The sequence below is a fragment of the Ictidomys tridecemlineatus genome, chromosome 8 (assembly GCF_052094955.1).
Source record: "Ictidomys tridecemlineatus isolate mIctTri1 chromosome 8, mIctTri1.hap1, whole genome shotgun sequence".
Classification (NCBI taxonomy): Eukaryota; Metazoa; Chordata; class Mammalia; order Rodentia; family Sciuridae; genus Ictidomys; species Ictidomys tridecemlineatus.
The window spans coordinates 43,399,091-43,425,038 of record NC_135484.1 but is presented as its reverse complement, the minus strand read 5'-3'; the positions used below and the strand labels follow the sequence as shown (position 1 = coordinate 43,425,038).

At 34.8% G+C, this 25,948-nt stretch overlaps 1 protein-coding gene across 3 annotated transcripts in view; it reads right to left on the bottom strand.

The window, feature by feature from the left end:
• Nucleotides 1–25,948, bottom strand: part of Man1a1 (mannosidase alpha class 1A member 1) — a 169,685-nt gene that overhangs the window by 62,458 nt on the left and 81,279 nt on the right. For all 3 annotated transcript variants that reach the window (XM_078019317.1, XM_078019319.1, XM_078019318.1), the window contains exon 6: nt 14,761–14,855. In XM_078019317.1, coding sequence (XP_077875443.1) covers nt 14,761–14,855 — 95 coding nt within the window. The remainder of the gene's footprint in view (nt 1–14,760; nt 14,856–25,948) is intronic.

Here is a 25,948-nt window from a genome sequence, read left to right as displayed (position 1 = left end):
TGAATACAAATAAAAGAGAATGTGTCATAGGATTATTGAGTTTCATAATATTTATATCTAGCTAAAAGTAATTTAGAACTTTCCTCTAAGCCAATTTAAAAAAATGTTCTCAAGAATAATCTAAACAAGATCAAAGCCCACTTAATATAATGAGACAATATGCCCATTATTAACTGCCAAATGATAAGAAATTGGTCTGGACTTAAAGGTAGATGACATTCAGATATTTATTGTTTATGGCAGCAGCCTTTGAAGCTGAATGCCAGACTCTTAATTGGGGTGTAAGAAGAAGCTATCAAAGCTGCTATTTCTAAATATTTTATTTAAAAGTGGGGAAAAAAACTTTATAAAATTAAATATTCAGATACACACTGCTCACTCTTGGTGCCTCTGTGAAAGGTTCCATACAGGAGGTTTCAGTATAGACTCCACAACTAGAACTTGGCAAAGGAACCTGCCATTGTTTTATGGCCTCCAGTGACTTTCGATGCATTGTAGATTCCTAAACTTTTACACTGGAGAATAATTACAATATCACAATACTTCATTAACAAGCTGGAAAGTGACCATCATAATATTTTGCATCAAATGGAGCTTTTCTGATTGTCTTGAGGTCAAGCATTTAATCAAGAGTGGTCATTTCACAGAAAGAAAGGTGCCTCCTAGCTCACTTGTGTTTTCTGTGACAAGTGGTTGTCCATTAGTATGCTACCTATGAAATATTTGAATAGAATAGGAAGAAAACAACACAATCAACCACTGCAAGATAAAGGCGACAATTTAACATGAATAAAACATCTGCATTTAGAAAGAAACTCATTCTAAGGAAAGATCACCTTGAAATTGGATGTTTATGAAAATATTTGTGAAAGTGGTTCATCTATAAAACTCATATTTGTACCAAACTTACACATGGAATTTTCTACTTTGCTTTAAAGTCTTCCAGAGAAGGGATTTCAGGGGTTTCTGAATTCATTTTTACAAACTGTGTGTGTGTGTGTGTGTGTGTGTGTGTGTGTGTGCATGTATATATATAAAAACAACTTACATATTTAAAATTTTAAAAATGTATATAATTATATATTAAAATTAGACATGCAAAACACCTTTCTATTAATTTGTAATAATAAATGATAGTACCATGAAAGATGAAAATTTTCTACCAGAATTTTAAGAAAATTCTTTGTCTAACTTAACAGTGGCATTTAAAACAAACATATTTTAGGAAGGTCAGTCAATATTGGACTTCTTTCATCAACACAACTTTGTTATCTTTTCTACCTGGGACAGATGTTAACAAAGTTTTGACATAAGCAACACAGAATAAAACCTTTGAATCACTACCAAAACTGAAATTTTAATGACTTTTTAAAAATATATATTTCATTCTGGTCTCACTAAAAATATTCCTCTACTGTCAATAATTTATAAATATTTCATTTTATCTATATCTTATTAATTTGTAATTTATAATTTAATTTTTAAATGTTATTTATAATGATCATGACATTAATACAATGATGCATATATATGTGTATGTATATATGCATAGTATATATGCATATATAAATATATTATAAAATTATATATTTTTAAAATACACATATCATAAAGTTATATAACTTTATATATATATTAAATTAACAGGAAGTGTACAAAAATATTTTACTGATGAGAAAGCAACCAAAAGAGTTTAAAAATCACTGGTTTATGGTCTTGATGAATTTGTGGGGTGCAAATCCCTATATCATCATGAAACCAGTTATACTGATTCACATGTAAATAAATGGCTAAAAGTGCTCCACTTATACAGTATTAACATTCTCTTTTTTCCTAATAAATTTAAGAACTGCAATTAAATACTTTATAATTAGGAAAATTGCTGTAACTTTAGTCCTTATTTCAGTCTCATTTTAGGGTATTCTGATAATTTAAAATCATCCTTCTTCAGCTGGGTTGCTTCATTGTGTACTTTCCTTTGTTGTCCCAGATGATGACAATTACTACTAGGACTCTATAATGCTTCCTTGTTTGCGGAGGACTGTGCGTTATAAACAGAATACATAGAGAACCATTAGAATTACAAATGTGTGTATACATCACACACACTACACACACACACACACACACACACACACATACATGCACATGCACACACTTCTTTACTAGAAAATCCATGCATCCTGACATATGACTCAATCATAAGTGGTGAAGATGCTCCATGATGATTTCTGGAGATATAAAGGGGTGGCAAGCAGGCACTGACCCATCTGGGGGCCTGAAATTACATACACAGCTATCTATTCTTTTGGGTCCCAATGACCTCACCCTCCAGATCCTCAGATTTCTAGATTCTATCATAAACATTATATTTGTAAAACTGATACTACTTATTAAGTCTACTTTAACAAAGTTACAAGGGCCAAGTTTTAGAGAGGACTTGTGATTACACTTAAGAAAGTTATATTCAATAAAACAGCATCTTACACACACACACACACACACGAGTTTGATATGTTTTGATTTATATCCCTGCTTTTTCTGCTGACCTTTGTTTCTGCTGATCTCTCTTAAATATAATCAGCCCAGTTATGGAAATTGGCACTGTCAAATATTTAAAAAGTATGGCAAATCTTAATTCATAATCCACTCACTTTCCAATGTCCATTTGCAGAGTGCCTACCAGGTATAAAAACATACCATGGGGATAGCTCTTGGGGACAGAGAGTAGAAGACATTCTATAGCTCTCAACAGAGAGAAGATGCACCAATACAGTGGCACAGGGCATAAAAAGCTGAGATGAAAGAACACATAAGAGGTAACAGTCTTGTCCAAAGCATATGAAAGGTCTCTTGTAAAGTCATGTGCTCTAAGGGCTCAGAAAGTAGATTCACTGACCTTTGAAATAAACAAAGGTAATGATATTTTAAAAGAAACTCACAAAAAAAATCCAAACTTCTAAGAGCTTTCAAACACAGCTATTAGAAATTATACCAACCTTAAAATGGTTTATTTAATTTTTGTTTTACTTTGGGGGGGTGTACAGAACCGATTTATGCTTAAATTTTGGAAAACTGTTCACTGATAAAGCTATTGTAGTAATTGCACTGGATCTGTTTATTAATTTGTCACAATTAAGTCAATAAGAACTTTACTAATGTCCTATTACTTGATTAGTTTTGAAAGTGATTATCTTAAGAACTTGACTTAATTGGAAGCCTCTCAATTTACAAGGTACATTAAACTCTCAGTCGAATTTTAAGATTATTCAACATATGCAGGTCAATTACCAGTAATCACTGTTTTGTACAAATGTTCTATAAAAACTATAGCATGACATGACAAAGAGGGAAAGTGATATTTAATTAATAATACTAAGTTCCAATTGACATTTTCAGGACAAAAGGGCAACATGAGCATTCGTATAAAGTCTTCCTGAAGCTGCGTCTGCTACTAAAAACTGAATAAAGGAACTCTAACAACTCTCCACCTTACAGATGAAGATAATTTGTCATGATTGCTAAATCACCAAATTGCACTGCCTGTACTCATGCCCAGCTGCACATTAATTTCCAGATTCGTAAATTACAATTAATTCTTAGTACTGCTCCATCACTTTCCTTCTCCAGTTAATAAGAGACTGCAATCAATTATTGTTCATCCCATTTTCCAGAAGAGATCCACTATAGCTATTACAGCACAAGGAAGAAACCTGGAGTGGTTAATGTACCACTGAGACTGGGAGGCTTTTAAAAATTATTGGCTGTAGTCTAAATATTTTATATTGACCTTCCAACTCCCACTCAGATTCAATGTATTAAGTTGAATATTTACAATGATTAACAATTATAAGGGCTGGTAAAGTGCCTTGATACCTGGGCTGATTTTCAAATATCTATTCAAACTACTTCATAAACTTTTAAATTTTATTAATTAGATATTTGAAAGGTTGGCCCCACACTAACAACAGAAGCCTGGTCTTGAGATCAATCACAGGAAAATTGATTGGTGGCTCATTAAAAACCTGGGGAAGTCAATTCCTTGAAGAGATTATTCCATTGCTGGCCTGCAAAGGCGGTGTATGAATTTATGTGTTCTGACTTGTCCCTAATCTAAGTTCTGTACACAGGATAAATTTTAAATTGCTAAGGCTGATTTGCTACCAATTGTGTGAACAGAGTGAACAAAGCTGAATCTGTAAAATCTTAGTTCTGTGCATTTTAAAAACTTAGTTCACTGCATTCAAATACCTATAATTGTTTTTATATAAAAATTTCCTAGTGAATTAACTGTTTAAAGAGTGCTAGATACTATGGGGAAAGCAGTGGTCATACTTAACAATTCAATCCCATATACTTTGTACTAAGGTTCTATCTGCCCCAAATTGAAGCATGAGGAAGGTCTCTTAATGTAATAAGAACTTAGACTCTTTACATGGGTCTACAAATGTTCAATGGGTAAAACTAAAAGCAGGATAAAACATTTGGCGTCTCTGCTTCCATTTTGTATATCTTCTTTGCTATTCGTTAGTCACCTTGAATTCCAGGAAGAACAGATCTGATTGATAAACATCTTGTGCTCAGTTAAAACTAACCCCAGGTAATGGCAACTTTTGTGTATCAGATGAGGCCTTGGATGACTAATCCTGAGAGAATGATCAACCAGATCACAGTCTGACCAAGACTGGCTCCCCCTTTATCTATCTAACTCAGAAGCTCATGGATGTATCCCTGGAAGACAGGGCTGGAAATGCTGGTCCCTTTTGTCTTTCTAGAATAGATACACTATGATTAAAGTTCTTTTCCTGTTTTTTACTATTATTTTTTCCACTTGGTTTTTGGGGCAAGTGGCTAGATCTTATTTGTTGGGACTTGCAGAGTTGGGCCTCTGGTCTAGAACTCTGGTAGCATTAACAGACTTCCCACGTATCACCAGTAATTTTTTAAAAAAGGATTTAAGTAACCTTCTTGGGATAGATTGGTTTTCAATTATCTGCACATCACCTTTGACAAATTCCTGCACTTATTATTCATATGCTACATTTTACCCTTAAAATATAGGAGCTTCTGTAAGTGTGGAAAAATATTTTAAAATATCTAATTCATGGTTGAGGGATCCATCAACTAGGCCACTCCATTCACATTTCAATTTTCTTCCCTTGCCAGTCACAAGCACAGAAGATGTCTGTGCAGGTGGAATTCAGAGGGCAAGATGCAGAAGAAATGAGAATCCCAGAGCCAGTGTTTAGAAGCAGATGTGGTCTGTTTTTTTCTTTCATAGAATAAAAAGATACTTTAAAATCTCATCTACCTGGGTATTAACTTCAATCATGACCTGGGAAGTAAGAAGCAAGGAAGCTACTTTGGAATCCTGAAACTTTTTCACTATAACTGCATTATAGTGCATGACTAATAACATCAAAATATTCTCTGTTCAAACTGTTCATTGCTTACCTCTTATAACGGAGGCTATAACAAAGAGCATTTAAATAAGTGTTGCTATCTGTCTGCATGCAATAAGTAAATGCCTTTAGTTTGGTCAATATGCTGAGTGCATGGTGGACACAGTGATCCAAGGTTTAGTGAGAGGGTTAAGTGATCTCAGAAGAGGCCTTTGCTTCCTCCTACTAATCTGGAGGGAAGATAAACCCTGCCTCTTCTTTGGCTTTTGTAGTACCTTAAGTTATGGAGCCAGGTCCCCTGCTGCTTATAATAAAGTTGTTCTGCCTGAAGCCACAAATATGGCTTTATTGAAATGGTTTTGCTTTTAAACAGTTACCCTCAAGTTCTTAATTAAAAATACCTTTTTGTTTTCTTTATGCTAGGATGGCTCAAAGTTGGTTTTCTAGTCTCATTTGGTTGAAAAAAAAAAAGAAGTACAAGGGGAAAAAAGAACATGTAAATTATTTTAAGGTAATTAATGTTCGGAATTAGTGGCTTTTCAGAAGAAGCAACAAACTGCTTCAACTTAAGTGGAAACTTTGCATAGTCATTAACAAAAGTATAATTAATTACCAAAAGAATATACCCTGGTACCACCCTCCTAACAGTGGAGTTAGCTGCCTCACTGAGCAGCTAAGATATAAAGAACGCAGATGACTCAGTCTTGTATTTTCTTCATAAATTTTGCTTGAGATAGGATCTAAGTTCCCCAGCTGGCCCTATACTTGCAATCTTCCTGCCTTAGCCTCCTGAGTAGCTGGGGTTATAGGAGTGAGCCACCAGCTGATGACTCAGTCATTTCTTATTACAATACTGCTTAAAGTGTGGTCTTGGAGCAGCAGCAGCAGAGGCTTCTGCATTAGTGGGGATCTGATTAGAAGAGCAACTATAAAACCTTACTAAAACCTGACCAAATCAGAAACTCTTTGTATAGGATGTAGTAATATAGGTTTCAACAAGCTCTCCAGAAATTCTCAGATACTGTCCAAGTTTGAAAAACATTGTTCTCCTAAAGTTGAGTATTTACAAATTAATTTTCTGATATTGTTATATTTCAATAATTAAATTGATCATCAAGGATGGTGGAAAGTTTTCAAAGGTGAGGAAGAAATGAAGCTCTCCTTGGCATATAAATACTAACCCTAAAGTTGTGATCCTCACCTTTGTTGAATATTAGAACACTCTGGGATGTTACCCAATGTACTGCCTACCTGGTCTAGCAGAACTACTCTACCTGATTAGAATTTCTAATCTTTCTTGTCTTTGAAGACAGGACAAATGAAGACCAGAAATTTTCCTTCAAGTAGACTAGACCGAACCAGTTGGATCTAAGATGGCTGAGAGTGACCACCAGATAATCTCTCACATCATTATAATCTAATTTCTACACTATGTGACACACCAGGATGGGAAGCATGAGACCATAAAAAGAGGAAAAAAGGGGTTGTGCCTGAGCTCTGGAAAATCCCCATCTATGAAAATACATGAATATTTCTCCCCTTTATTAGCCTGTTCTTCTGTCTCATTCCCCTGCCCCATATCTATGATTTCATCTCCAGTGGATTGAGAAGCTTATCTGGAAACTGGTCTCCTGCTTCTCCATTCTCTGGCCACTACCTCAACTTGTGCTGTTAGAACTCAGTGGTCCCAAGTGTTTGTATTTGTGACACTGAATGAAAAAGATCCTGCTTTGGGGGTCTCCCTTTTTGAGGGGGAATCAGCAAACTATGAATAACAGGGACACTTTAAATAAATACCAGGACCCAACCCCCAAATCAGTTAAAATAGATTGGAAGAAAAGGGATGAGGAATGCATAATATATATATTTAATTTCTCCATTACTTCAAAGTACTGGGAAGGTTGAAAATAACTGATGTAAAGTTACCATAGTGGTTAGACACTTAGTAGAAGCAGCATAGCCTAAGAATAAGAAAACAGGGCTATGTGGATGTTTATAGCAGGAATGCACCCAGTTCTTCAGACTGAGTTTGTACCACAATAATTAGGCATTAGCTAGCCTGCTGGACTTTAAAAAAGAACATAACCTTTTATTGCCTCACATACTTTAAAATCTCATAGATTGCACAGCTCTAATTTCTAGAACGGATAATTCACCAGTAAATGTAATTTTATAGAGTAAATTCAGTTTTGACCCTACATGCTGGATCCAAAATAATAATTAAAGAAAAACAATAAAAGCTTGAGCACAAAACCACATCATTCTATACAGACCTCATGGAGACGCATACTCCATATTTCTCGTCAGTTCTACCAATACCATCTCCCTTATTGGCTTAAGAATATAGAACTCAGCTTGAGAATAGATTAGGGGCATTGATGGCCTAACAGCTGAAGACTACTGAAAGGACATTAGCACCAAGTTAGTTTAGCAATCTACAATTTTATTACAGGGGAAGGAGAGATCCTCTTCCTCCTCTGCCTTAGTTCTTATGTGAGCTCTCTGGCTGGATTTAGGAACCAAATAAATATAAGGCTGATTAACAGGAGAAAAGCATACAAGGACAAGTTTTATGGATTTCATATGTATATGGGGATCACATGACATGAAGTCTGGCACAATGACCAAAGCAAGATACTTTCATACTTTTTAAACAGGGACCAACGAATTTGTGAAGTAATAATAGGATACAAGGATCACTGGATGAGGGCAATAAATTCTAGGGATGTCACTGAGAGATATATTGGGTGAATGAAATATCAGGTTATTCCAAAGAGCTTATTTATTCAGATTGCCAGTCTCTTTGTGATGCAGGTTATTTTCTTGCCTGCAAGGGCAGGGCATACCTTCTCAAAAGAATCTGCATGTAGGAAAGAACAGGTCAAATGGCCCTTGTGCAGTTACAGTTCTTTGAGTGATTTCAGCTTGAAATAACCAATATAATAATGTGGCATGTTTTGAGATGGCACGTCCTTAACTCCTTCATTTTCACGGGCCATATCTGTATATGACTATTTTATAGTCAAATATTGACAATAAGACCATAAGTTAAGAATAAACCCAACATGCATTTATTTCCGGACACTCTACAATGTTTTTTTCAAGGTATTATTCAATTACATTTTCAACAAAGCCTTGTGAGGTCATCAGGATAGATGCCATATTGCTGTTGTTTTAGCTTCACTATGAGAAGGCAAACTCTGATAGTCAATTATCCATGGTCGAAATTTATACTGACAGTGTTAATAAGTAGAGCTTTAACTATGATAATATCGCAACAGTAATGTCTGTACCATTTTGTTTTTAACACTACCCTACTTGAGATTTTGAAAATTCCCCCTTGTAAAGTTATTCTGTTTTTCCCTTTGCTCAGCATTACAACTTTGACAGGACAAAAAGTTTATCTTTTTTTTATACCTTTATTTCACTTATTTATTTAGTTTATGTGGTGCTGAGGATTGAACCCAGGGCCTCGGGCAAGCGCTCTACCACTGAGCCACAACCCCAGCCCACAAAAAGCTTATCTTTAAAAGACATCCCCACTTTGAGAGGCTGACATATTAACTACTAGAGTCAACTAGTCCAGTAAAAAGGACCGAAGAGAAAAAAAAAACATTAGTCTCCTGGACCTCCTAGTCAGTGATCTTTAGTTTTTCAGAACCTGGAACACCTGGTGGCCTTCAAATAACATCAAAGTATTTGATAATCACAAAGAACAATGTTTAACTTGCATGAAAATACCATGGTTCCTTTAAATGCTTATAAACTGGCTCAGGAGCAGAAGGTTGCCCCACTAAGGGCAAACTTACAGGACTGCCCTACTAAGAAAAAGGAAAACACCTTTGAATATCTGCAGCCCAATTCACACCTGTTCAACTGACTCACTTTCCTGCTTTTTTCTCTCCCCATAAAAAAAAACCTTTCAGTTACTGAATTCTTTGAAATGGCCTTTAGGATGAGTGTCTGGCCACCTCCCCTATTAGCAAGCTTTTCCTAATTAAACCTGATTCATTTTCCACTAATTGTGGCCTGAATACTGCGGGCAGTAATGGGGTGAACAAAACTGAACCTTGAGAGGAAACAGTAATAACTGTTCAAAGGTCTGATATTAATAACTCTGGCCTGTCATTTTTGAAATGTAAAGTATGATTGATTACCATTTCCAGAAAAAGTACAAATGAAAAAAAAATAAACAAAAGAGGGAAATCCAATATAACAAAATGTCTAATTCAGAGGATAAAAGAATTCCAGAGGTAAAAGAACCCATGAAAAGTTTAGCTTAAGATAGTGGCAAGACTATAACTTTTCTTTTTACTTTTTTGAGTTGGTAAACTTATCTTTGAATTCTTAACAGATCTGTGAAATATATAAATAAAACATAAATTGTAAGCTGAGGCTCTGATTTTACATTCAGACTTACATCACAGGCTGTATAACATTTTTGGGGTAATTAAGGAGTATTTTTTGCCTCTTGAATACTAACAAATCATTAAGTCAGTTTGATCTACTTATGCTCAGGAAATTTGTTTATTAATATTTTAATACTATTCCTATGATGTGAAAGTATGGAATTGTTTTCTGTTTCATCTTAAAACATATATTTCCTTCAAATTTGAAAGCATGAAACTTTGGAAATGGTTAGCAGATTTAATAATGTAGAAATTTATTAATGTTGATATATGGAAAATACTTTAAAAACATTTAACCCATTAAACTGGCTCTTCTTGTTTGTGTCAATTAAAAAACAAACTACTACAATTTATTATTTTAGCACTTTAAACCACCAAGATATTAAAACCCCAATAAGAAGGCTATCACCTTTTGTTAAAATATATACACTATGTACACTTCATATAGGATAATCTTTCACTATTAAAAGTCATGTACTGCTCTTAATAAGGCCCTGTTCAGGTAAAGGACTTTGCAATTATAATAAAATGAGTTTCAGTGTAACTAATGACACAGTATGCATTGTTGTCAGATAATTAGAATAATCAGTAAATAAAACTTTACCAAGAAGGAAATAAAAACAGGTGAAGGGGATGGGCCTCATTCATCACCTTGCTGACTAATGAGAATCTGAATGGAGATAGGCCAGGCCTGGTACATACCTCAATATGTGCAATAAAAGCACACACTCTAGACAGTTCTTAACTTAATATAACCACCAGGCAAGTGGCAGTTCAGAAAAAAACCACAACAGAACAAGTGATAAAACAGTACCTAGCTAAAACTAAGTCATTTATCAAGAAAGACAGAATAATTTTTAGGAATGCCCACGTTGTATGCTTTGTGATAGAAATGAATAATGGGAACATTAACTACATTATTTTAAATTAAGAACACACTTTAGAAAGTCCAAAATCTAATCTAAGTCTACTTTACACCAGGCTTGCATTCTACCTGGAAATATGGAAATGGGGAAATGCTTGATTTTACAAACCACAGAGGTGACTTTTTCTGCAGTTAGAGACAAAACTGCACAGGGCCTCTTGCTAATAGTAGTAACAAGATCAGACATCAATCTCTGACATTTTCACATTAGAGAAATTGAGTTATATCAAAATCTAATCTGTTAGAAAGGCAATGTCTCTTTTAGCAGAGACATTACATAACCTAAGCATCTTCATTCTATACAGGTGAAGTGGGCTTATTTGCCTGGTTGATACTGTCTGTAACACCACGCCTACCAAATGACCACTTGCTATTAAATCACAATTCTAGTTAACTTATAACTTAATATGGATGCTCTTAAATTAAAAGTTTATTATAGATTCAGCAGAAGAGAAAATATAAAAATATTTTTTTCTGAGCAGATTTTGGGACAGAGTTCCTAAGGTAGCATATGACACATTATTTAGGTTCTCTGTAATTTCAGTTTGCACAAACATGGAAGTCCAATTCCTCTTATTGGTGTTTTGACTCCAAACATATAAACTTCCCCTGCTTGTTTTAAATTCAACCCAGTGAGCATTTATTATCTTTTACTGGAACAGACTACCTTACATTTGTCAATTACATGTGTGAATGTAAAATAAGACATATTAAGTATATATTCTACTTTATCAACTAGGCTGTGAATCCCCTGAGGGAAAGGACATGCCTGTTATCTTTTTGAGCAAAGTGAAGAGAAAGAGAAAATCTTCCCAGGACTTAGAACAGAACTGTTATCATGCCAGGAACTCAAAGAAATGCTTGTTTTTGACACAGAAAAAAAGTAAAGATGTTAATTATCTTTAGGGAAAAATCAGAACATTAGGGGTATGTGAACAAATAATACCAGGAAGTTTATATTTTTGTTGAAATACAGGTATTGGTAAAATTATAATGATTTTAAAAATTGAATATGATATTATAACTAGACACTGGTCCCTCCTATCATCTTTCTTGCTGAGAGTCAAATCTAGCTCACAGTAAATATATATTTCTAGCCTAAAAAGTGTCCTCCATGCCACCACCTTGGGCATCCTTCCACTAACATTCTCTTATTTTGTGAAGGTAATTAAGAACATATGATTTGGCTAGACATGTTTTCCCCCTCTCCTTTGAAACTTTTGCTAGTGACAGTTTTAAAAAGCTAGAAAAGACTCCCCCTCCTTCCCATTCCTAGGTCTTGACTGTGAAAACACAAAGATTCAGAGAAAATAGCATCTATGTACACTTGAAAAGTAATACCGTTGGTAAATAGGAAATGTCATTTTATTTCCTTATAGGAAAGAGCTCAATATAATAAATCAGGCTTGCAGATAAAAGGAGTCTGGATTATAAGAATATAGTTTGATTGGACAAAGGGATAGGAAGAATTTTAGTGGGCTTTACTATTAACCTTGCCAATGCTCATTGTGTGAATTTGGGTAAGTCACTGCTATTTGGTAAACGAGAATAAAGGTGAATAAAACACATAATAAAAAATTCATTCAAGTTGCCAGGAAGATATCATATCAGCTGCCAAGGATTACCTAATTTCCTCTGGTTTAACTTGAAGACATCAGAGAATACATAAATGAAAACGACCACTATTTTTCACCATATAAAAATTTCCTGTGATCTTTGAAATTAATCATAAAGTCTTAAGTATTATAAAAATTTTTCACACCACAGTTCATATCTTGATAGGTACAGATATGAAAAATAATAAAGGATTTAGAATTTAATAGTTAATTATTCCTTATGTAATGAAAAAAAATCTTGACAGTACACTAAAATATAGATTTCACTAAGGAAAAATCCACTTGACTATTACAAATAAACACTAAGTAAAGTTAAATATACTTCAACATAATCCAGTTTCTTATCTCTATTTCAAGAGATGCCAGAACTAATAAAATATCAGCAACTCACAATAACTAACTCAACTTATACAAATAACTCGCCCACACCATCTCTATTAGTTTTAGTAAGACTTTATCTAATTTCATTACCTTCCAGGAAGTAAGAGGAATTAGCTCCACAGAATCCTACAGCAGGAACCTTGATTGATCATTACTCTAGGAATTCAAACCTGAGGTTCTCAGGTCCTAGGGGGCACCCATGATGCTGTTAACTTTTGGAAACTGTGGACAAATCTGTATACTCAGGAAATTGTATTTTATGAGATGAGGTATAGATTTCATTGGAATCTGAAAGTCTGTGAAGCCCACAAAAGAACTACTGGACGAGCCTACCTTCCAGTTTATAAATAAGACTGGAGAGTTTAAATGACTGCTCTGAAAACAGACCTCAAGTAGGTCTCTACCTAGAAGCAGGTCTCTTGGCAACCAATTAGTTTAAGGTACTACTATACCCACATCATTTTTCTCAGAGGGCAGATAGGGGAAAAAGTGAGTTAATTGAGCAATGCTTTTGTTACCTTACATAAGAAAAGGGTATTCTGGTCAGAATGCCATCTGTAAATATAGAGTCTGTTGATATGGAATGCAATAGAGAAGGTCTACATGAGCCAAATATAAAATGTATGGGCCTCCACATAAACACCAAATTGCCTCCAAGCCAAGCTCAGACTCTGTCCTACCTTAAGTAAGCTACTGTTGCAAGCAAAACATGCAAAGATTTCAAGCTGATAAGAAAAAGCCTTAGGAGTCCTATTCAGAAAAGCAGACCCTGAGACATTATAGAGCAGAGAACTATATGAGTTTAATGATGCCCAGTGGTGTGGAGACTCCCCATCCCTCTGCCTCAACATGCCCACCCTCCAGACAAACACACACTTATAGAAAGGCACAGGATGAATTAAAACAAAGTATGACCTTTCATGGATTTATTTATTAAAAAATAATCAGCAATTTCATAATTAACTTCAGGAAAGAATGTCACTAAAAATAATTAAGAATAAATGTCCATTAATCCTGCCACACTACCCTGTTCATTTTTTTGGTGTTTCTAAGAAACCCATTTGTGTTTAAGCATCGATGTATATACATAAACATCTAAATACATATTACAGCTCTACCATTTACTTACTGTATGATGTTAGGCAAATTACTTAATCTCTCTGTGACTCCAGTTCCCTATGAATAAAATGGAGATAACAACAGTATTGACCTTATTGGGCTATTGTGAAACTTCTGTGTGGTAATAAGTGTAAAGAACCCACCATACTTTATGATAATAATAGTGGCAATCTTCACCATCATCCTTGTAATCCCAGAGAGGCCCATAAGCCATTAATAATTCACGGAAAGGAAGAAATTAAGAATCTTAAATGACATGCTTAAACTATTGTGAAAATCCAAACAACTCCCTGGGAGAACACTAGAAAGTTGTTTAATTTAGGTTTCTTCTTGGGGCCATATTCTCATGGACTTGGCATACCAGGTTTCCCCACCCAAAGAGCATGAGAGGTTGGATTGATCTGGGTCAATGAATCAGCCCCCTTTCTTCCTTGCAATGGTGTGCAGGAAAGTCTCAGGTGCTCCAAGTGTCAGTTTTACCAGCTCCTTTGTTTTGGGGAATCTGATTTCTCCCAGTGTTCTATCTCTGTAATATCCCCAGTAGCTAAATGCTCTTAAGAATTTGCTTTCTCTAAAGTGAAACAATTTCATGATGACTTGAAAGACAGTGGGATGCTATTGATATTTATGGAGAGAGACAGTATCACTGATGTGATCTTTCCATGAAATAGTGAAAACCTCAGATCATGCCTGGTTTACATGATCCTGTTGGGGCTATGCTCTTCATGATGGAACCATGTGAGGCTATGGAACACTGAAAAGCTTATAGCTTCCAACACAAGGACAGAGCCCATTGGGGTCAATTTGTCACTATAATCACACAAGTACTAATCCATCTAGTGTTTACTTATTAGTCCACAATCTCAACCACTTCCCCTTAAAATATGTTGTTGAAAATGAAGTTTTACCTTTTCATATTCAGCAATGCCCAAGGTATTCCAGAGGGAGTATGAAATGCAGGTAGCAATTTTACCCCAAGTTCCACTGCTTTCTTTCGAAAAATCTGAAAAGTTAAACAGTTAAGTAAGCTACTGTTGCAAGCAAAACAAAATGATCTGTTATGTTTAGTACTTTTCTACTTCAAATATTGCTTATCTTAAAAAAAGAAAAGTTTCTCAAATTAATAAAATTACCTAGTAAACAAAAAATGAGCCAGGAGCCTTCAAGCTGTAGGGTTCTTAGTCTTGGTTGCATATTGGAATCATGTGGAGGTCTTAACACAACTGATGTGTAGGCTCCATTCCCCAGATTTTCATTTTTATGGTTTGGGGTTCCTGGATGGGGATTTCTAAAGCACATTTCAATGTGCATATTAGAAGGAGAAGCACCATTGTCAAAGAGTAAGTACTGGACTGAGAACCAGGAGATCTGTTCCTATACCCAGTTCAGCATAGTTATTAATTAGGACATAGAGAAAGAAGAAGTTTTAGAAAGACAAACTATCACTGGTATGTATATGTTCTCTTAAGAGCTTGTAGCTTTAACTTTCTGTTAGGGGTAGGTAATATGGAAAATACATAGTATTTTCCATATTCCACAAAGGTAATATGGAAAATACAGATTCTGCCTCAGTGTAGTAGGGAAGATAATATATGCACATAATTATCTAGAACAGATAAAATGAGAGCTGGAGATGCAATCTTATCTTGTTTAGATGAAGTCAGCAAGGTTGTGTGGTGGAGATAACATTACATGAAGAGTGTATGCACCATTGAACTGGGGCCAATACTACTAGAGACTTGGAGAGACGAATAGGAAGAGAGAGCCTCTCTGTGGGATCAGTCTAAGCACAGAGGAAGGAAAGCAGAAGCCTGCATAATAAATACGGAATAGTGCAGCGTGCCTGACCAAACGGGAATACTTGCAAATAAGAGTGGGCCTTACCCATAATGTGGGCCAAAATCATGAAGAGTCATGCTAAGAATTTTATTCTGTTTAAGTGGAAAAATAAGAAAAGTTTCTGAGCTGCCAATTCTATTGGACATTATTTTGCTGTATAAAAAAAATGATCAGATCATAACCATTCAGAGTTTAAAGTCCAAAGAAAGGCATTACCTCATTCACTGAAGGGAGAACTACCATGGCTCTCCCTGTGATAGCTGTGGTACCATGCAGGTGCACTCCTTAGTGAGCCTGGTAGGCTGAGAATTTAACGTTTTTTTCTGCCTTCTCTTCAAACAAGGGAGAAGTGAGAAAGATGGTAGGAGCCCTGAGGGCATGGATGAAAAGGCCTTCTTCAGGCAATGAGAAAGACATGATTAAAGTGGTTGTCAAAGCATGCCTGTCTGCTCCAGAGGGCAGCACAGTTGTCCATAGCTCCTGCTCTAAGACCTGAGCCTCCCAATAGAGAAAACCCAAGATTTGAACTCCGTGAGGGTAATCCAGTAAAACCAACACTGAAGCTACTATAGGTTTTGGGAATCTAACTCTCATTTTGTAAGGAAAGTTAAGAAACAAATAATTTTAGTCTAAAACTTTGACAATCAATGTAAATAAACTGGCATTCCTTGTACACAAATAAAGATGCACATATTTGTAATATATAGAAAGTGCTAAATATAAAATAGAGGTGCCATTCGCCTCACAAATTAGTATCGCTTCTCTTGTCAAAGTGGACAGTTTCCTTTATCGACAACTAATAGTGTTATGGGAGAAGAGGAGAAAGAAAAAATAGATCAAAGGGTACATTCTTCTTCCTTCCCTTTCTCTGCCTCACCCTAGAGAATTTCAGGGTGTCTTCTCCTGAAAGGATTTATCCAATCACTGTCCAGCCATCTGTTGACTTCCTGGTTTCTACCCAACTTTTTAAACTGTTAATTAACTCCTTTTCAAGACACTTACATAAGATAGAAGTTAAACTATGTAATTAAAACACCATTTTGGGTATTACCATATGGCATGAGAGTTAAGGACTCAAGCTTTGAAGGCACAATGCCTGTGTTTGAATCTTAGTTCCACTTCTTCAAACTGAGTAATCTTAGGCAAATTGTTTAATCTCTGTGCCTAAGTTTCTTCATCTGTAAAATGGAGATAATGATAGCATTTTCTTTTTAAAGGTTATGGAAAGAAATAAATACTTTATTATATTTAAAAAACTTGGGACACCTAGTAATTATTCTAAAAGGTTATTTGTCATTTTTACAGTGATAATGATAATGGTATTTCCTCAAGAACTTTCTCTATTTACTGCCTGAAATTCCTTCTTGTATTGGCTTTATACAACTGCTGTTTTGGTGTGTTGATGCATTCTCCCTACTCACGTGCTTATTATCTTTCTGACTCTGTTAATCCCCATCTTCCCCTGCCACCTACTCTTATCACCTTCCAGGTAAGTATTCATTCCCAAGAGCTAAGCCCTCAGTTTTCATCACCTATTTATATTCCCAGATTCAACTTTCCACTTTTGCTCTAGTTCTGCATGGATCATTTAATATCCCAGAAAAAAAAAAAAAAAAACATCCCTAGTTCTATCACTGATAATTGTTTGTTCAGTTTCTGGGACTCAAGAGCTGGCATTTTGACATTTGACTTATTGCCCTTCAGTAACTAAGTGTCATCACCAACTCTTTTGTGTCTTGTGTGCAGCATACTCTCTAAGATGAGCATAAGGCCATGTTCTCATCACCAGAACAATGAAACAGACGAAAAGAAGCTTCTCCTGCCCAGCCTCTCAGGATTCTTCCTCTAGTTTTAATTAACTTCTATCTAATAGTACAAATGTTCTCCTTTTTACCATACTACTTTCTTGTTCAAGAAACTGTAATGATTCCCTTTGTTGTCAAAAGTGCTCTACTGATCTTTCAACACTTCCTATGAACTTTCTGTTCCTGTGGAGAGTGCTCTTGAGACTTCCTGGTTTCAAGCATTCTTTCAAATTCAGTCCACCTTATCATCTTTATTTACACAGCCCTCTCATTGTGAAACACCCTTTACTGCCTCCTTTTGGTCAATCCAAATTTGTCCATTCATCAAGGGTCGGGTCAATTTTCAACACCCGGCCAAGATCTTTGGCTTCTGGGAACTCTCACATCGACAGCTGGCATCACAAGGCAGGATTTGAAAACTTCAAACGCTGATCTCTAAATGTTTTCATATGCTACTCTCTTGTGCCCCCCCCCCCCGATAATTTTCCTTTCTTTCTAAGAGTACAGAAAAAGACCTCAACTTCTCCCTTATTGACTATTAGACATAGATAGCCAACCGAGATTAAAATTGACATCTATTGATACCACTACAGTGTTCCGATTGGTAGGTAGGAAGAGACTTGTATTGTCAATGAGCAGATAGGGCACAGTGGCCCTTCTTCATCTCAGGAGTGTTGCCCTTGCTGTCTCCTCTGGCTGCAAGGCTCTTTGCGTGCCTGGCTCTTTCTTATCTTCAAGGCCCCTTTTAAGAGAGCCTAACAACTCACAAAGTTGGCACCCTTATTTATGTCTTAGCATATCTGCCCGTTCACTTCTGTTCCATTATTTATCACTTCCTAATTATCTTATTTGCATACTTGTTTTACTGTTTGACAACCCACTAGATATCAACAAGATGAGGGCATACACTTTTCCTTGTTCATTGCTATATATGTACCCAGTATTCAGTAAAATAGGATCTGGTACTCCATAAATGTTTATATAATAAATAAATGTATCCATCAAAGATTGATTAATTTGCTTGGGCCAGTGTTCTGAGAAGCCATTGGTCTTACAGTGTTTGCAAAGTGCTCCATCCTACTCCACTAGCTGCTGTTGTCTGCAAATAATTATTTCAAGCATTCTAGAATCTCAACATTGGGCATCATTAGGGGACAATTACCAAGATAATTTTGGATACAAATTTTAATTATTCCATTGATGCTTTAAATAAAATCATATACGAACCTCTATTGGTTTCAATTCTCAATTTTTGATTTGTTATCTCCTCCTGAGACTTAAAGAGACGTTACCTGGAGGAGTATTCCAGATTCTAAAAGAGAACATCTTTCTACCTAAAATAATGTGTGTGTAATAAAACTAACTTGTAGGATTAATATCGTTAAAAGAATGAAGGTGACATGTCACAAATCATTCTAAAGGGCAATTAAGTTTTAACTAGCACATCTTGGATGATGTGCTGAAAAGCAAATTATTATAAAAAGCACACTAAATGGCACTTCAGTGCTCCTTCCAAGGGCTGGATATGATAGAGAAGACAGAGAGATGGGACTAAGGACCTTGATTTCAGATCTGAGCCTATTTCTGCTTCTCTTTTTCTGGTTCTCAGTTTCCCTAGTACAATGAAAAATCAGGGCTGATCATTTCTACTATTGATTAATCACTGGAAAAACTAGTATACAAGGGTCACAAAACTAATTAAAATATATCCGGAAAAAAGACACTATTAATATAATTTTTAAAAAGGCAAATATTAATTTACCACCCAAATAATAGTCAATTTTGGTCTCCAAAGTTTGTTGGTACCTTCATTTGGTAGGATAGATATTATGTTAATAGGGCAAGATGAAAAATGGAAGTTCATAAAATGTAATACCTGCTTATATTAGAAGATATTTTCTTCCTTTTATAAAAAAGTATTAAAATAAAATGGGGCTTTTGTATATATAATTAGCAATCAGTTTGAGATGGACAGATATGATCCAACAAGAATCTCCAAGAATATTTTGCATGATAGAGATTCTGATTATATTGATAGCAAAAGTCAAAACTAATATAGTTTGCTGAAAGAAGGGTGGTAAGATATGATGAAATAGTTCCTAAAATAATATTTCAAGCATGTAACTAACAAGTAGCTTTGAATAGGAACTTTTATGGTTAAAAGTTAAGAATTTCAAAACAACCACATCAACATTATATCTTTTCATTACACTTAAGTAAAATCATCACAATCTTATTGATGCTTTTGTTCAATGTTCAATGTTTTTGTTCAATAAAAACTTCAAAATTTAAAATCTGTCAAACAGAAACATTTATCTTCTTACTTTATCCTTACAGATAGGATTGGACAAGGCTGTAAACAAGATGTATGGCTTTCTTTGTCTTTCTAGTTTACAGTTCCCTGAAGAACACTGTACAAGAATAATATACATGCCAGAGCAAAGAATAAAGAAAGAAGAAATGAATAAGAACAGATGGTTCTGGAAAAAAAAACATTTCCAGTTCAGACTTGCTTCAGTTTGAAATGCACAATCAATATCAGAGATTTTCTTCAATGGTTCATGTTGAAAATTTCACTGTTAAAAGATCAAATGCTAATTCCCCATTAATACAAGCAGAGTTTACTATTACTCATTTCAAAACATAAAGCTTTCAGCACAAGATGCCATAAATATGATAAATATCTTTGGCTGAAAATAATTAAAATAACTTACATATCATTCACTGAGGGTCAAATTTCGTCATTCAACTAATACGTGCTTATTAAGCTTCTTGGGGTCTTCAATTTCGTGTGGAACTTTGAAAGGTTTAAATATCAGAATAAAATTAAAGTAAAAAAAATTAATAATGTAGAAACCTCAATGGGACATCAAAAGTTATCTAGTTCCATAATCCTGGTATATAGATAAAGAAACTGAAGTTTAGAGACTCTATTCTCCTAGTTAAATGTCTAAAGGTTTGTGGACAGGTATAGTCAAGGGAATAGCAGCTTCCTGTCATCTCTGATTCATGAAATTCTTTGATCCAGAGGGACCCTCATTTGTGGGTCATCTCTATATGTGTGTGCCCCCATCCTTCTTTCATTAACTTTTTTTAATTTTCCAATTTTTCCTTTTAATTTCTGATCAATACCTAAAAGTGAAGCTTTTATAATAAAAAATATTTTTTCTTCCATTTATCAAATTGCATTATAAACTTCATTTAAAAATTATACATTTAATTAGAAGACTGCTTTTGTGAATTGTTTTATTTTTCTTCCTTGTGATTCATACAATTCAATTAGCCCTCAAGCAAGTAGATGGAAAGAGTGTTGTTCATTTTCCTGAAAAATTAAAGCACAAAACTCTACAACTTGTCTATTCGAAATAACCTGCCAGTAACTGTGGGTCACAACAAAGTAGAATCAATGAATGTCCCTTAAACTTGGCTCTTTAATGTCTGAGAGCACAAAGTTTAATGAAGGAAGAAATTCTGGAATATAATTTAAAAATCTAAATGTAGGATGTTCTAGCAAGTAAGCATTTTAGATCTGTCTAGCTTTTTAAAAGATATTTATTCTCATGAAAAACTTAACAGCTGGTGAAACTTTAAAAGGAGGTTTCTTTTATACAATCTCATAGTAAAAACGAATAAATGCTGATAAATAAATGAAAAAAAAGCATTCTGATATTGAATTTTTCCATAGAAAGAACTGTAATTTCATTCCATAGCACTAAAGTGGGGAGGATTTTATTACAGGTATGAGGGGAAGCTGAAAAATCAGGAGAAATACTCAGGAGAATTTCAGGTTATTGTTCAGGGAAGGCACATCACCATTATCCATTTGGGCAGCAATCACTGCCACCTCCTCCTAGGCTCTAGTTCAGCATTTGCTAGTTAGTAGTCCTGCCATAATGAAGACAGGTCACTTCACTGTTCTAACTTTCCTCTTTTGTAACATGAGGACCAAGGTACCATACTTTCTGAATTATTTTTCTGCTCCATAGGACATGTTTTTGAGGAGTAGTAAGCACTTACTACAAATTTACCAAAGTAGTAAGGGCTATAAGAGAGATACAGGAGGAAAAAGGAGCTCACAATCAGAAAGGCAAATCAGTCATATAAAACTACATAAACACACAGTCAAAAAATGACAATATGAATAAAAGGAGAGACTGCATTGTGTCTTGGGAGAGAGGTAAGATTGAAGAGGTAGCACTCATGTGGGGGCAGGTATGTGCTTATCTGAGGTGAGGATGCACACATCTGTGCACACACTTTGGGTTAACGTGGAAGACAGGAGATAAAGTACAGGGGAGAAGGAGGTGCATAGAGCTTTTCATGATACATAGCAGGCAGAGAGCTAGATTAATAAGGTCTAGAAAATGGCAAAAAAGAAACATAAAGATTAAGTAAAACAAGAAAATGGCTTTAAATTCAAAGGAGAAAAGTCCAAGGGGGTGGTTAAAGAGCATATCTGGGGTCTTATGGAAGTCCCCACACTTTCTATCTTAGTGTCTCCCATTTATGACACGTAGATTTCTGGATCATCAGAGTTGTGAGAAATGAGACAGCCAGAAAAGCTGCACTTCTCTTTGGTTATGGAACTTCTTTTAGTTGTCAGAGACAAACATACGTGAATGACAAACCAATAAACTAGTGTTTGTGTATTGGTCATAAGAAGTGAAATCTTGAGACATAATCAGAGTACTTTATAAAAGTACTTCTTGGGCTGGGGATGTGGCTCAAGCGCTAGCGCGCTCGCCTGGCATGCACAGGGTGCTGGGTTCGATCCTCAGCACCACATAAAAGTAAAATAAAGATGTTGTGTCCACTGAAAAACTAAAAAATAAATAAATAAATATTTAAAAATTCTCTCTCTTTAAAAAAAAATACTTCTTCAAGAAGAAAGTATATATTTGTGGTAGCAATAAATGAGGAGGGGACAGGGAGAAAGGAAACAGTATGGTTGAGTGTTACATTCTCCGAACATGCATTTAATAGGGAAGTTAAAAATGCACAGAAAAGGGAGAGGAAACCTCATAGTAACAAAGCTTAAGATCATCCTTATGTGTGCCACCACTGTGCTGTTTTTTACTTTCCAACTCCTAAAACACCTTCCCAAGAATAGTAAATAATAATACAGTATAGCAAGAACAATAAAATCACGATAAAAACCCAAGCTATTATGCAGCACCTAAAGAAGGGCTGTCAAGCTGTTTATTCCATCTCAATTTAGATTTTCAAAATGGAGCAAATCACCAAACTGATGTTTACAAAAATACACAATATATAATGAATAACATTTAATATTATGTAAGCAGGCCAAATAGTTTCTGACCCTACATTTCTCATCAAAAGGAAAGTATTTTATTTTTGTTTAAAAAATATAATGCTTGCTGAAAGACCAGGGAATTATGAAAATGTGTACTTAGCCTAGCTATAGTTCCTAAAAAAATTTGTGGAATCCACTACATAGAGGTTAATATGTAATGTCATAGTGTTAAAATAGAGACTGTTCTATTTACTATTGCTTTTGCAGGTAAACATCAGAATCCATTTGAAATATATCAAATCCAGGCTTGAAAATATCTGTTCAATAAAAAGATAAGACTAAGAAAAAATGATAGCTTCATCTACCCAAGTATGTTGTGACTCCCTGACCTTTCTGAGTTATGAAGCACTTTATGCTGGAGAATTTTTCCAGGTAAGTGAATCCCATCTCTGAAGAGCATGAAAAACACTTATAGTTTACCCTTTTATTTATATCAGTTTTTAAAGCATTTCTATCTGTTCTTTTTGATTTACTGAGATGTACAGTTATCCTGACATGTTGAATCAGCATCACCATCTGCAGGCCCTGTGATGGGACCAGGTGATCTAGTTTCCTGTCACCATTTAAATGATGTGCACCATCCTGAACACTAATGCAAACCTCTTGGTGCCTCAGTTTCTAAATTTGTGACTAAGGAATCATTCTCCAAAATAAAAAAAAAAATGGCTGCGATTAAATGCACAGGTGTTTTCTTAAAGAGCAGTTATAGTTACCATCATCATTCTTTGCTTAAGATAGTGGTTCCCTTGGGAATAATGGAAGGATATGAGGCTTTTGTTCACACACTAAGTAGCCCCCAAATCATTGAGCTCTTTGTGTCTGCTTTTTACAGTCCTACTGATTTCTTCTATTATTAACTATCAGTTTATTACAATAAAGTTCTCAGTGTTGTTTATTTGCTCTCCTTCTAATGTAAATAGCTGTATGCTAGAGGGCATGGGGATTAGTTAAATGTCTCTTCTGGGTCAATTTTATAGTGAAGGGTTATGAGCTTCAGAACACATGCCTTTCTGTGTCACATGTCTGAATTGAACTATTGACTCTACAGTTGTGAAAAGCAATACATTTTTTTAAGCAGTAATAGTCTGAGAATTTCTAAAGTAAATACTAATGTGCACATAATTTTTAATTTTTTTATGCACTATATAAGCAATTCCTTTTTCATTCTATCTAAGCAAATGTAAACCTACTTGATATGTACCTAATTCCATCAGGCTGGTGATTTGGGGTTCCTGAAAAATTCTTCTTTATCATACATTATAACCAATACTTCTAAATTGCCTTAGGTCACAGAGCCCATAATTTTATGTCAGCTATGGATAACCATTTTAACTTTTCAATAATGCTGCTGCTGGACAGATTATACGGTAACAATGCTAGCCCATCTTTCTAGCCCAGTTAATTAACATCTGTTAGCCTCAGTTTCCTCATCCACAAAATGGAGCAACATATCTTTGTACCTTAAAGCTAACTTTGAAAAGTTCTCTTATTTTTCTCCACATCAAAATTAAAATTTTATTTTTTCTTATTATACAATGAATGCATTCTCATTATTGAAAAGTTACAAAATTAGATAGGTCAAAAATATAGGATGCTTTTAATCTTGTCTACCCACAAATAACTTGTTAATATCTTAAGCATCCATCCTTCTAAATGATATTGCTCACATTTTTAAGTGGCATAATTACGCATACTCTACTTTTTAATATTTTACATCAACCTCCACCAAGTTAATCCACATCATAAGCTACATTCTATATCAAAGTCAATATTTAATGTTTAAAGTCTTAGATGGTAAATTTGATAGGCTTTGCCAATCACATGCTCTGGCTCATGTCTGTGTATTTATTTTTCTTTACTAATTCTTTATAATGCAAAAACCCTTCTTAGCTCTGATTGATAGTACAAAAACAGGTTTCAGGTCAATTTTGGCTGAGCCACAAAAGCTGAAGAAGGAATATCTCAATACCTACTTATCTATACCATAATAATTTCCTTAGGTCTTGTGTTTGAAAGTGCAATTGCTGGTCAGAAGACATTTACTCATTCACTCGCTCACTCACTCACTGGTTGGCTCATTCACCATAGCTGTAGGGTTAGTAGCCATAAGCAAAAGGTAAATAAATCAGTATGTCTGGACCTTACAGACCCTGAATTATGTTAACTTTCTTGAAAGCATCTTAAATATTTTTCATTTAAATTAAAAGGTCTTAAAATATTTTCATGTATCTTCTTTTGTGACAACACTGCATATATTTTTAATAGGTCAGTGTTACAGTCTAATAGCACCATTAATAAATCAACAACAATGCCCTGAATTAATATCAATCATCATCAGAATATTAAAATGTCACATAACTCAATATTTTTATTAGAAGAGTTTTGAAAATATTAACTTGAAATAATTTGGGAGGCATTTCCGCTTTAAAATGTAAATATAAACAATAACTAACAGGAAACATTTATCTTGTCCACTGTAGCCACTCTTGTATTAACAATTTTTTTTTTGTTTTCCTTTTTTCTTTTTTTTAAACCTTATCACATGTAGACATTTCAATGGTTTGAACTTTCTAAATTATAAACTTTTAAAAAGGATGGACCTATTTTATAATTTTGACCTTTTAAAAATGCCAATTCATTTATTCCACAAATATTTATTGAGTGTCTATGGACTACATGCCGAGCTGCCTAAGACATGTGGAACACATAACATAGAAGACGGCTGTGGTCAGTGACTCACAGTAATACTTGCTTTTAAAGCATGACAGTGGAAAAACATCCACAGGAATATTTGTATTAGTTCATGATACACAGAAAAAGATTAAGAAATACCTTACATGGCTCATTCAAAAAAGAAAATGAAGACAACATATTACTGTTGGGAATCCTGTACAAGGTAATCAGAGAAATCTTCGCTGCCAAGTAGTGTTACCAAATAAAATTGGCACAGGTGTTGCAGATACATAGAAAGGCAACAACACAAAGCTGAAGAGAAAGTTACCAAGGTTCTCTTTTAGATTTTAAATATAGCTTTTGGCAAAGCGCATCCCTCCAATATGATTTATACACATCATGTATATAAAATCTTTTCTTCTGTGACTGGTCAGTATATTGAAGGTTATCATTCTGACAGGAATC